General features: G+C 35.0%; 1 protein-coding gene across 6 annotated transcripts in view; it reads right to left on the bottom strand.

Annotated features, from left to right (window-relative positions):
* The window catches only part of LRRC7 (leucine rich repeat containing 7), a 501,952-nt gene that overhangs the window by 114,088 nt on the left and 374,820 nt on the right, over nt 1-13,044 (bottom strand). For all 6 annotated transcript variants that reach the window (XM_067726544.1, XM_067726541.1, XM_067726540.1 and 3 more), the window contains 2 exons: nt 2,851-2,980; nt 1,740-1,855 (listed from right to left, as the gene is read on the bottom strand). In XM_067726544.1, the coding sequence (XP_067582645.1) occupies nt 1,740-1,855; nt 2,851-2,980 (246 nt within the window). The remainder of the gene's footprint in view (nt 1-1,739; nt 1,856-2,850; nt 2,981-13,044) is intronic.

Here is a 13,044-nt window from a genome sequence, read left to right as displayed (position 1 = left end):
CTTTTATGCAAGCAGTTTTTTCTCTGACAGTGATGTTCAACTTTAGCCTCAGCTTTGACTGAATGTTGATTTTAATCTCAGGTTAAGATTCATTGATTAATTCATCAATTTAAAAATATTAATTTGGCTCTATACTATGTTCCAATCACTGTATTAGAAGACAAACTAGCTTATATTTCTGGCCAGATGAAGTATTTTAAACTCCTACTATTATGAGATTCTCAATGTCTTATTAAAATCTTTTGCATTGGCATTTAGCAATGTGTTGTCCTATGGTACATACTCACATGTGCTATATTTGTTGGATAAATAACTCCATTAGGAGTCCTAACTATGGGTCATTTAAAAATATTTTGTAAGCATATTTTCCATATCATCATGTAAAGTATTAATGTATAAAATTTGAGCAGACCAAGTATTTAGGAGAGACTTCCAGCTCACCATGAAAACCCTCCCTCCAGGTTGACAATAATGAAGCTTGGTTCCACTGGGGACTGTAATTGAATCCACTAGAATCCATCTCTTATGGTATCTCTACGACCATGTTTCTAATCTTATTCACAAGAATATAATTAGAAAATTCTGAAAAATGTCTTACTGAAAGTTGGGCACAACATTTAATGCATTTCCTTCATTATCTTGTAGGTTAAGAGTCAAAACAAGAAATGGGGTTGATTTGACATGAATTACTCTTGATGCACCAAGCTATGAAGCTTCCATGTCACCTTGATTTAAAAAAAAAAAAAATTCCAAAGCCTTTAAAAAAAGATTTTATTTCTTACATGGAATATTTTAAGCTACTAAGTGAATGGTTTTTGAAATTCACATTAGTAGTTTTTTCTTAGACAAACCAACAAACAAATGACAACTCCCACACTTAGTGAAACCTTAGAATCTGAACATTCTCTGTGATTCCATAAAAGCTAATCTTTGTTAGTTTTGTTGCAGTCTCATATTATCATTTATCTGACTGAAACTTAATGAAAACAAAGAGTTCAAGTAGTCTATTCTAATCCACAATCACTTTATCTTCTTAGAAGTTATTTTTAGTCAGTATTGATTTTATCCTTTCCTATTTGAGGACGACTGTGGTAGAAATAAAGATGAACAGCATTTTCACCCATTCACCAATATAACAACTTTGTCACAAGAAGAGGACCTATCCTTTCTTTGTTCATCCTTTTCAGAACATGATTAAATAGCCATTTGGTTGTCTTTACTATAATGTGCAAACCTCATGACTTTTGAGTACTAGCTTCTTGGCAATATTCTCACCAGTGTTCTGGTGGTGTGGACAGTATATACATAGCTCAGTTAATTTACTGGAGACATAAATATATACATGAAAACATATATGTATGCATACATACATAACTGTGGACATATTTTTATTAATAAATTTTGTAGACTTTCACTACAATTATTTTTCCATGTTTTCATAATATTATGCTTTCTGCATATGGGAGGGTTTTGGTACATAAATTTGGGTGTATAAATTTTACATAAGTTTAATATACAATATATGTTTCTATATAATCAAACAATAAAAGTTTGAAATATCAGTTTAAAAACCATTTAGCTTCTGCCATTTTCTAAATGGATATTTGCATACTTATATAAATATTTGCATTCCATATACTTTATAAGATACAGAAAAAAATTTCAAAATTATTGATAAGAAACAATAATTTGCTTTTAGAAAATAACTAATATGAGATTGTGAAATATTGCAGAAATACCTGTTGTCACTCAAATTTAAGACTCTTAGTTTCTGCATCTGTCCAATCTCTTCAGGAAGAAATTCCAGTTTATTGGAGCGTAGAGACATAACTGTTACATTCTTACAGCTTCCAATCTATGGGTAACAAAAGAAAAAAAAAGTAAAGAATCACAGTGTAAACTATTTTTATACTAACATTTATAATTTATAAAGTAATTTAATTAATTTACAAATTTCTTTATCACTTTAAAGACTATCAATATGTGTATTGTTTTATTTTTTATAATCTCACTCTCTAAAATATGTCTATAATACATATATTCCTTTAGATATTAAGACTGTGTATCTCATATTTTTTTACATATTATGAAGGAAAAATTTTCTTTTTAATTTTGTGATTAGAATACTTGTTAGCTTCATTGTTTTCATAAATCACATTGTTTTTGTCTATCCGAGTAAGTACTAATAAGCTATGTTTATAATAGATCATATATACTCAAAAATGAAATATTGTTGATATTTCCTTTGAAAAGTTAGTTTTCTTTAATGTTACAATGGTATTTTTATTCATAACTTTTGCCTCTAAATAATGATATATGAATTATTGTTCCTGTATTATGAAAGCATTTAATAGAAAATGTTAAATTGAAAATATATTTCACAGTTTTTTCTTGACATGAATACATGGAAGTCCCATTTAGAGATGAATGCTAATGGACCATTTTGGTGGATCCTGAAGTTAAAACAATTATGCAACATGATACTTTAAACAACTTATTTATATTAAAAACTTTCACTTAGAACTGGAAGTATAGTTATCTCAAAATTTATTTATTGTTTTTAAAAGCAAAATATATAAGTTGGATTAGTTAAAATTGTATTCCTTAGCATGAACTAATTTATAATATTTTATTACTATTTTTGGCAAGCAATGTTTAAATCAAATGTATTTCCTGGGTCAAATATAAGAACTTATAACTTGCCATTTAAAAAAGAATGATTAACAAATAAATAATTCCTGTATACATTCACAGCTCAACTCGTAAGCTACACTGCTACTGAGCCTGTTAAGATTTAATCCCCAAACAGATTCATTAAAAGAAATTAATAGAAACAAGTTTATTCCTCACTTCTCTGGGTAATTCTGGAAGGAAATTCTCATCGACTGCTAACGTTCGAAGACTGTGAAGGTAGCCAATAGTAGAAGGTAGTGACTCCAGTTCATTACAGCTACAGTCAAATTCTTCTAATAAAGATAAACTGAAAATTAAATACATTAGTTAGACATTTTAAAAGGTCATGTGGCACAAAAGTTTTGGAAAAGCCATATATTCAAATTCACCAACCAAATTATTTAGCTAGTGACTACATAATATTATATAAGTTAATTTATCTATTCAACCAAATGTTCAATACCATTTAATAAGTGGTTCAATTTGCTGAAATAAATGTAGTTCATTTTTCTCCTTTCTTAATTCACCTGTCATTTAAATGAGCCATTGAGAATGACAAAAGATTTTGTTTGTTTTTATACAACTTAGGTGTCACATATAGTCAGAGGCTCATAATGTATATCCTTGGAATGAGTGCATATAACTGGCATGGGCAGGTAGAAGGGTATAGAGGGCAGGTCCAAGAAAGGGAAGATAAGGGGGGCAAAATATTAACAACAAAAACACTGATTAAATGCTAGGTATTTTACTAAGCATTTTAGAGATAAAAATAACTACTCTTTTCTTTAAAATAACTCTAGCAGATATCTATTATTTTAAATCCATTTTACACATAAGGAAATTGAGGCATAAAGAGGCTAACTAAATGCAGACAATATGGCTCCACTCTATTTTCTTGCCTCTCAGCCTGTGCATCAGTAGCAGAGGCTATGGACAGGGCTCATTTCAGCCTGCAGATGTGTTTTGGTTGGTTTACATAGTATTTTAAAAAGTGGTAAACTCTACATAATGACCCAGACTTTTGGTGCCTTTTGAAAAAGAAGATCTGCAAATACTGGGCCTTTATTCTTGCATGACAATAATGGAAACAGAGTAATGGCTGCTGTCTTCAAATGAGCACAGTTCTCCAGTTTGCCACAATCTCCACCACTCCAAACTTAGCCTGCTTTACCCCAAATCTACAGAAAGGAATTGTATGCGTACACTTTCAAGCTATCACAAGGGAACAAGACATTTTATTGTCTGGCTTGAGATAGCTGGGAAAGAAAGAGTGCCTGGCACAGAGTAAGCACTAGCTATATTTAAGCTGTCATTGATGTTAATATTATTACACTGCTATTACCATTCATATCATTGTTTTACTGTAATAGGAAGGAACCCTCAAGGATGATGATCTCACCATTGTAAAGGGAAGACTGAATTAGAATTAGCTGGAGTAATATTGTAGAATCAACTTCCCTTTTTTATATCTTGGAACTAGCTGGCTTGAATGCAATTTATTCCCATAATTTAGTTAACAAGTGAACACAGAAATTAAGCATTTGGGTTTTAAGTTAGTCAGAATGGATTTGTGTCCCAGTCTTGTCACTTATTAGACATATTATCTTGGGTATCAAAAAATAAAACAAGGGGCTTCCCTGGTGGCGCAGTGGTTGAGAGTCCGCCTGCTGATGCAGGGGACATGGGTTTGTGCCCCGGTCCAGGAAGATCCCACATGCCGCGGAGCGGCTGGGCCCGTGAGCCATGGCCACTGAGCCTGCGCGTCCGGAGACTGTGCTCTGCAACGGGAGAGGCCCGCGTACCGCAAAAAAAAAAAAAAATAAAATAATAAAAAATTAAAAAAATAAAACAAGGATCAGAGCTCAAAAATCAAAGCTGATTTTATTTACTGCCAGGAAAGGGAACACTCCCTGTTCACACTCAGAAGAAATTCACTTAGCACTGCACTGCGGGGGGAAAAGTCAGTGCCAAAAGGGGGTGGTGACAGGAGGTCATGATGATCATGCTCATTAAAGATGAAAAAATTGCATTATGGAGAGATTGGAATAAGTTCACAAGTCTGTGTACAAGTAGGTAAATCAAGTCCCGTCATTCATGGGTCAGGGAAGAATCTAATTCAGTCAAGTTCAGTCTGACCCTGATCAGGGTAACTCATGATTTATGGTCCTTAACAGCTTCAAGTGGTTAAAACCCAGAAGTGGTGAGACACAGTATTCAGCTGTGAATAATAGCTCTTAGGCAAATGCTTTTCCTTTTGCATAGACAAGTCATATTACTTTTCCACAGGCCTTAGTTTCTTTGTATTTGCAGTGACGATACTAGTAATTCCTGCCTCATGCAGTTTCTCTGAGTAGTTCATGAAATACTGTAAGTAAAGAACTTAGCACAATACCTGCCATAAAATACACACTCAGGAAATATTTTCTCTTTTTATTAGTGAACCCTGAGAAATTAATTTCTAAATCCTTTGAGACCCGCACATTCAGGGGTGGTCATGTCAATGGGTACCAGACATACATGGCTGTGTGACTCTGTATGTATGCATTGGTGGTGGCAGAAATCAATGTATGTGGAAAACCCAGTAACAGATTATTTGTTTCTTAAAAAAAGTCTAGCACAGTGTCATACACATATAATACACTAAGAAAATTTGGTAGAATTGAATGAAAGAGGTTTCTATCTATGGTTTGTGGTCATGTACTCAGCAAGTAGTCATGAAAGTACGAGTGAGTTTTAAAAATAAAAACTAGTGAGACAGTGGCATGTACATATATACACTACCAAATGTAAAACTGATAGCTAGTGGGAAGCAGCTGCATAGCACAGGGAGATCAGCTCGGTGCTTTGTGACCACCTAGAGGGGTGGGATAGGGAGGGTGGGAGGGAGGCACAAGAGGGAAGAGATATGGGGACATATGTATATGTATAACTGATTCACTTTGTTATAAAGCAGAAACTAACACACGATTGTAAAGCAATTATACTCCAACAAAGATGTTACAAAAGTAAAACTTCAGATGTATGCTCAGAGGTAGAAGTCAAAGAATTAAACAATTAAATAATACAATTAAGGTTTCTTATTTTTCTTTCTTTTATGAAAACATTTTTGAAGTTAGTCTTGAATCATAGTAAGGCACTCCTTACTTTGCACAGATTTCAGTTATCATGGTTTCCTTAAATAACATTAGTCCCCCAACAACATGGTTCAAATTTCAATTACCTCAGTATATTAACTGTGAGTAACTGCATAAAGTACAAACTTTGCTGCTAACACTTCAGTCCACAAATCGCTGTGTAAATAACAGATGTACATCATGATCAGTGACTAGTCATATTACTTTTTTGAGTCTGTCAGTGATCAGCCTCTGCACATCCACTATTCAGTTCACACACGGACAGTAAGTCTTGTAGTTATGTTGCCTTCTTGTCAATCGGCTATAGAGAGATACTATAGGCACCATAATTTAACATTTAAAACACTACTCCTGTTGGATAATGCTCTTCGTCATCTTATTTCTCTTGGAGATTTGGATGAAAATGTGAAAATTTGCTTTTTATCACCAAGAACAACTTCATTAATCCAACCAGTGGACCAAGGAGTTATTTCAACTTTGAAGGCCTGTTATCTTACACAGACTTCTGAAGAGGCTATTGATGCTACACCTGGAGATCATACAGTTTCTTTAGCTGAGTTTTGGAAGAAATATGACATAAAGCATTCAATTGAAAATATTCAAACATCATGGCAGGAAATAACAGCAAGTAATACTCATGCATTGTAGCAGAAACTTTTAGCATACTGTGCAAATAATTTGGCAGGATTTGAACTGAACATACATGGAATTATAGAAGAAACAGCTGACTGTGGGAATGCTGCCTGCCACTGTTTGAGAGCCTGTAGATCTGCTGCCAGAGGAACTTAGTGAAGGAAAACTTGTTGACATCAATGAGGAAAGTGGTTGTAATGAAAGGATGAAGATGTCTCAGAGGAAGTGACCCTGGCAATAAACTTTACATTAAAGGAACTCTCAGAGATATTTCATGATATTGAAAGCACAAAGGATAAAAGTTTGGAAGCTGATCCAAGCTTAAAAGGAGGATGACAATTCACTGGCTCATAGAAAAGATGTTCACTCTGAATTACAACTTACACAATGAAAAGAAGGCAAGCACTGTTCAAACTAATTTTGATAAGCTTTTTTTTAAAAAAAAAACACTTTAATTCTTGATGTTCCTAATGTTTACAATGACTGTGTATTAAATCCATGTTGATTTATTATTTTTCCATTTCTCTATACATTTATAACCAACAGCAACAGTATTTAATGTTTGAAAAGGTTTAAAGATCTTTTGTCAGAACAATCATAATTTCCTCCATTGATTCTTAAGACTATTTTGCATAGTTTCAGTGTGCATGGTTGTTTTCATAGTCCCCACTACTGTGCAAAGTGAGGACTTCCTACAATAAAAAGACAACATTTTTACTGCATCATGGGCTATACTGAATTAATAATTTATAGCCTGAAAGTATTTTACAGTTTTGGGTTACAAAGAAAATCTATTATGTGCAAAACACACATTCTTCAATGATCTCTGAATTCAAAGGATTCAAACTCAAAATCTAACATTCCAACTGACTTTATTGATGGTTATCTTGTTATAAATCACCTAAGGTATTTTAATACAGGATCCTATATGAATACAGTTGTACCACATTTACTCAAATTATCACTGGCATTCAAAAGATAGACCAAAATAAGTGAAATAAATCTGACAGAGAAAGACAAACACCACACAATTTCACTTATATGTGGAATCTAAAAACAAAAATACAAAAAAGTAAAAAAAAACCCCACAACCAAGCTCATATATACAGTGAACAGTTTGGTGGTTGCCAGGAGTAGGGGATAAGGGGTAGAAAAAAATGGGTGAAGGTGACTAAAAGGGATCAACTCCCCTTTATAAAATAAATAAGTCATGGGGATGTAATGTACAGCATCGTATAGTTAACAATACTGTACTTGAAAGTTGCTAAGAGAGTAGATCTTAAAAGTTCTCATAACAAGAAAAAGGTAACTATGTATGGTGAAAAATGTTAACTAGATTTATTGTGGTGATCATTTTTCAATACATACAAATATGGAATCATCCTGCTGTACATATGAAAGCACATTACCCTTTGTACAAAAAAAAGGATAGACCAAAAGCTACTGTTTTTAGAAGTTTTCTCTATAGTCTATAATAGTACACATTAAAAGTGAAAACTAGCTGCAAAGGAAGTATAAAGTACTTCAAAGCAGTGCTTCCCAAACTTTAGCGTGCATATGAATCACCAGCAGAACTCGCTAAAATGCAGATTCAGATTCAGTGATTTGGGGTTGGGCCCAGATTCTGCATTTGAAACAAGCTAGTGGGTGATGTAGAAGCTCCTGGTCCTGGGACCACACATTTTTAAATAAAGTACTTGCAAATATGGCAAGAGTAACATTAAAACACACACACACACACAGATGGAGAGATATACCATGTTCTTGGATTGGAAGATTCAACATTGTGAAAATGACTATACTATCCAAAGCAATCTACAGAATCAATGAAATCCCTATCAAACTACCAATGGCATTTTTCACAGAACTAGAAAAAAAAAAATTCTCAATTTGTATGGAAAGACAAAAGACCCCAAATAGCCAAAGCAATCTTGAGAAAGAAAAACAGAGCTGGAGGAATCAAGCTCCTGGACTTCAGACTATACTACAAAGCTACAGTAATCAAGACAGTATGGTACTGGCACAAAAACAGAAATATAGATCAATGGAACAGGATAGAAAGCCCAGAGATAAACACATGCACATATGGTCACCTTGTCTTTGATAAAGGAGGCAAGAATATACAATGGAGGAAAGACACCCTCTTCAATAAGTGGTGCTGGGAAAACTGGACAGCTACAGGTAAAAGAATGAAATTAGAACACTCCCTAATACCATACACAAAAATAAACTCAAAATTGATTAAAGACCTAAATGTAAGGCCAGACACTATCAAACTCTTAGAGGAAAACATAGGCAGAACACTCTATGACACAAATCACAGCAAGATCCTTTTTGACCCACCTCCTAGAGAAATGGAAAAAAAACCCAAAAATAAACAAATGGGACCTAATGAAACTTCAAAGCTTTTGCACAGCAAAGGAAACCATAAACAAGATGAAAAGACCACCTTCAGAATGGGAGAAAATATTTGCAAGCGAAGCAACTGACAAAGGATTAATCTCCAAAATATACAAGCAGCTCATGCAACTCAATATCAAAAAACCAAACAACCCAATCCAAAAATGGGTGGAAGACCTAAATCGACATTTCTCCAAAGAAGATATACAGATTGCCAACAAACACATGAAAGGATGCTCAACATCACTAATCATTAGAGAAATGCAAATCAAAACTACAATGAGGTATCACTTCACACCACTCAGAATAGCCGTCATCAAAAAATCTACAAACAATAAATGCTGGAGAGGGTGTGGAGAAAAGGGAACCCTCTTGCACTGTTGGTGGGAATGTAAATTGATACAGCAATTATGGAGAACAGTATGGAGGTTCCTTTAAAAACTTAAAATTAGAACTACCATATGACACAGCAATCCCACTCCTGGGTGTATACCCAGAGAAAACCATAATTCAAAAAGACACATGTACCACAATGTTCATTGCAGCACTATTTACAATAGCCAGGACATGGAAGCAACCTAAGTGTCCATTGACAGATGAATGGATAAAGAAGATGTGGCATACATATACAATGGAATATTACTCAGCCATAAAAAGAAATGAAATTGAGTTATTTGTAGTAAAGTGGATGGACCTAGATTCTATCATACAGAATGAAGTAAGTCAGAAAGAGAAAAACAAATACCGTATGCTAACACACATATATGGAATCTAAAAAAAAAAAAAAATGGTTCTGAATAACCCAGGGGCAGTACAGGAATAAAGATGCAGACATAGAGAATGGGCTTGAGGACACAGGGAGGGGGCAGGGTAAGCTGGGACGATGTGAGAGAGTGGCATGGACATATATACACTACCAAATGTAAAATAGATAGCTAGTGGGAAGCAGCTGCATAGCACAGGGAGATCAGCTCCGTGCTTTGTGAACACCTAGAGGGGTGGGGTATGGAGGGTGGGAGGGAGACGCAAGAGGGTGGGGATATGGTGATATATATGTATACGTATAGCTGATTCAATTTGTTATACAGCAGAAACTAACACAAAACTGTAAAGGAATTATACTCCAATAAAGATATTAAACACATACACACACACACACACACACACACACACACACAAGATATGTCAATGATGGCTAAAATTCATGTATAAATATTATAAGAGTTGTGTTCGGTAAGGTTTTACCTTAGATCACATATCAGTACAAGCAACACTACTCAAGGTAGTAATGCTTGACATTAAACAACAGCAACAATATTGACTTAATTTTCTAAAAACATTCTCCACATTTTTCTCTACTTTAGTTTGGTCTCCATGAATCAGTCTTGGATGAGAACATATTACTGTATCATTAACCCTCAATTACCTAGCTAATGGGGAAGAGGGATTGTGAATATACTACATAGATAATCTATGATTAAACTTTAACATCATTTATGACCATTAGAAACCATTAGATACCATTAAATATTCTATTAATGTAGATGCCAATAAACATAAAAATAAATGACTTTGGGCTTCATTTTCTTAGTTCACTTTTAACTCTTAACAGAAGTAATGTAATTCCATGGAAAATGTTCAGACAGGCTTGGGTTCCAATTCTAGTGTGGCCACTTAATATCTGAGTGAACTTTATCTACTTATTAATCCCTGTTTTTTAATCTATAAAATTGGTTGATAATGCCTGATATGTAGAGTATCAGTGAGAATTCAATGTATGCTACCTTACTAGCACATTGATCTTGGACTTCCCAGCTTCTAGAACTCTGAGAAATAAACTTCTGCTGTTTTAGTCACCCAGTCTATGCTACTTTGTTATGGCAGCCTGAACAGAATAAGACAATACATTATTATTATATTTGTAAATAAGTATAAAACATTTTTCTTGTTAAGAACTGGATCTTTCATTCATTTTATATTACTAATCCTTACACAGATGAATATAAGCAAGGATCAATAAATAAATGGTTTTTTGCTTATTATTATTGATGACTATTATAATTTATTGAAGGCTATCTAACACTAAGTCTCACAATAAACTCAGAGATGTATTATTATTTCCATTTTACAGATGAGAAAACTACAGCTCTGAGATGTGAAATGATGTGTCCAAGGTCAATTAGTTAATGAGTGGAGAAGCCAGTCTAGTTCCAAGGCTTGCCAATATTCCCCTGTGCCATACTGCCTAGGTACGATGAAGAGATTAAACATGTTCAAGATACCAACCTTTAAGGAGCCCATATACTAGTTGGGAGGGCATGACATTATAATTTAAAGGTAAATGATGATACAAAAGATAAATAAGAGACTTATTGGTGGGAATGTAAATTGATACAGCCACTATGGAGAATAGTATGGAGATTCCTTAAAAAACTACAAATAGAACTGCCATATGACCCAGCAATCCCACTACTGGGCATATACCCTGAGAAAACCATAATTCAAAAAGAGTCATGTACCAAAATGTTCATTGCAGCTCTATTTATGATAGCCCGGAGATGGAGACAACCTAAGTGCCCATTGACAGATGAATGGATAAAGAAGATGTGGCACATACATACAATGGAATATTACTAAGCCATAAAAAGAAACGAAATTGAGTTATTTGTAGTGAGGTGGATGGACTAGAGTTTATCATACAGAATGAAGTAAGTCAGAAAGAGAAAAACAAATACCGTATGCTAACACACATATATGGAATCTAAAAAATAAAATAAAATAAATGGTTCTGAACAACCTAGGGGCAGGACAGGAATAAAGACACAGACGTAGAGAATGGACTTGAGGACACAGGGAGGGGGAAGGGTAAGCTGGGACGAAGTGAGAGAGTGGCATGGACATATATACACTATGAAACGTAAAATAGATAGCTAGTGGGAAGCAGCCACATAGCACGGGGAGATCAGCTCAGTGCTTTGTGACCACCTAGAGGGGTGGGATAGGGAGAGTAGGAGGGAGATGCAAGAGGGAGGGGATATGGGCATATATGTATATGTATAGCTGATTCAATTTGTTGTACAGCAGAAACTAACACAACATTGTAAAGCAATTATACTCCAATAAAGATGTTAAAAAAAAGATAAATAAGAGACATATAAGAAATGGAAAAATATCACGCTAGAGTGTTCCCTAACTTGTATAAAGAGTTCACAAAACTTATCTGTCCACGAAACTTATCTTTATGTCATACCTATTAAAATCTCAAGTAATGATTATTTTGAGGAATATAACTTAGGAAATGCTGGTTTAGTTAGTAGGTGTACTGAGCTTTTAATTTAAAGGAGGAAGCTGCAGTGGTCTGGGTAGACAGAGGGAAAAGAATTAAGTTGTAAAAACAAGTAAGCATATTTTTGACTCCAAATACCCCCAATCTGATTTAAGTCAATAACTCTTTACCTTATTGGACTTCATTTTTATAAAACATTTATTAAATGTGTGAGCACTTTCCATGTATTAACATATTTAATCCTCACAACATTCTTATGAGGTAGGCATTATTACTATGATTTCCATTTTACTGAGGAGGAATCTAAGGATCTACCCAATAGCACATCGAAGAGCCAGAAGGTCTGGCTCCAAAGCCAAAGCAACCAACTGCTGTGGTAAACTTCTCTCAGGGAGCTTCGTTTTAAACCAGCATCTCGGGCTTCCCTGGTGGCGCAGTGGTTGAGAGTCCGCCTGCCGATGCAGGGGACACGGGTTCGTGCCCCAGTCCGGGAAGATCCCACATGCCACGGAGCGGCTGGACCCATGAGCCATGGCCGCTGAGCCTGCACGTCCAGAGCCTGTGCTCCGCAACGGGAGAGGCCACAACAGTGAGAGACCCTAGTACCGCAAAAATAAATAAATAAATAAACCAGCATCTCAGGTAATTCTGATGCAGGCACAATGGAATAGGGTTTGAGAAGACAGTTATCTGATAGGTGTATAAGTAAGCTGAATCCAGTTAGTGGCTCTTAAACTTTAGCATGCGTCAGAATCCCTGGAAGGGTTTGTTAATACACAGATTGCTGGTCCAATGCCCAGAGTTTCTGATTCAGTAAACCTGGGATTGTCTCTGAGAATTTGCACTTCAACATGTTCCCAGTTGAAGCTGATGCTGCTGATCAGGGGACCACATGTTGAGAACCACCAGTCTAGACTA

This window comes from Pseudorca crassidens, chromosome 2, assembly GCF_039906515.1.
Source record: "Pseudorca crassidens isolate mPseCra1 chromosome 2, mPseCra1.hap1, whole genome shotgun sequence".
NCBI classification, from domain to species: Eukaryota; Metazoa; Chordata; class Mammalia; order Artiodactyla; family Delphinidae; genus Pseudorca; species Pseudorca crassidens.
This window is presented reverse-complemented; position numbering and strand designations above follow the sequence as displayed.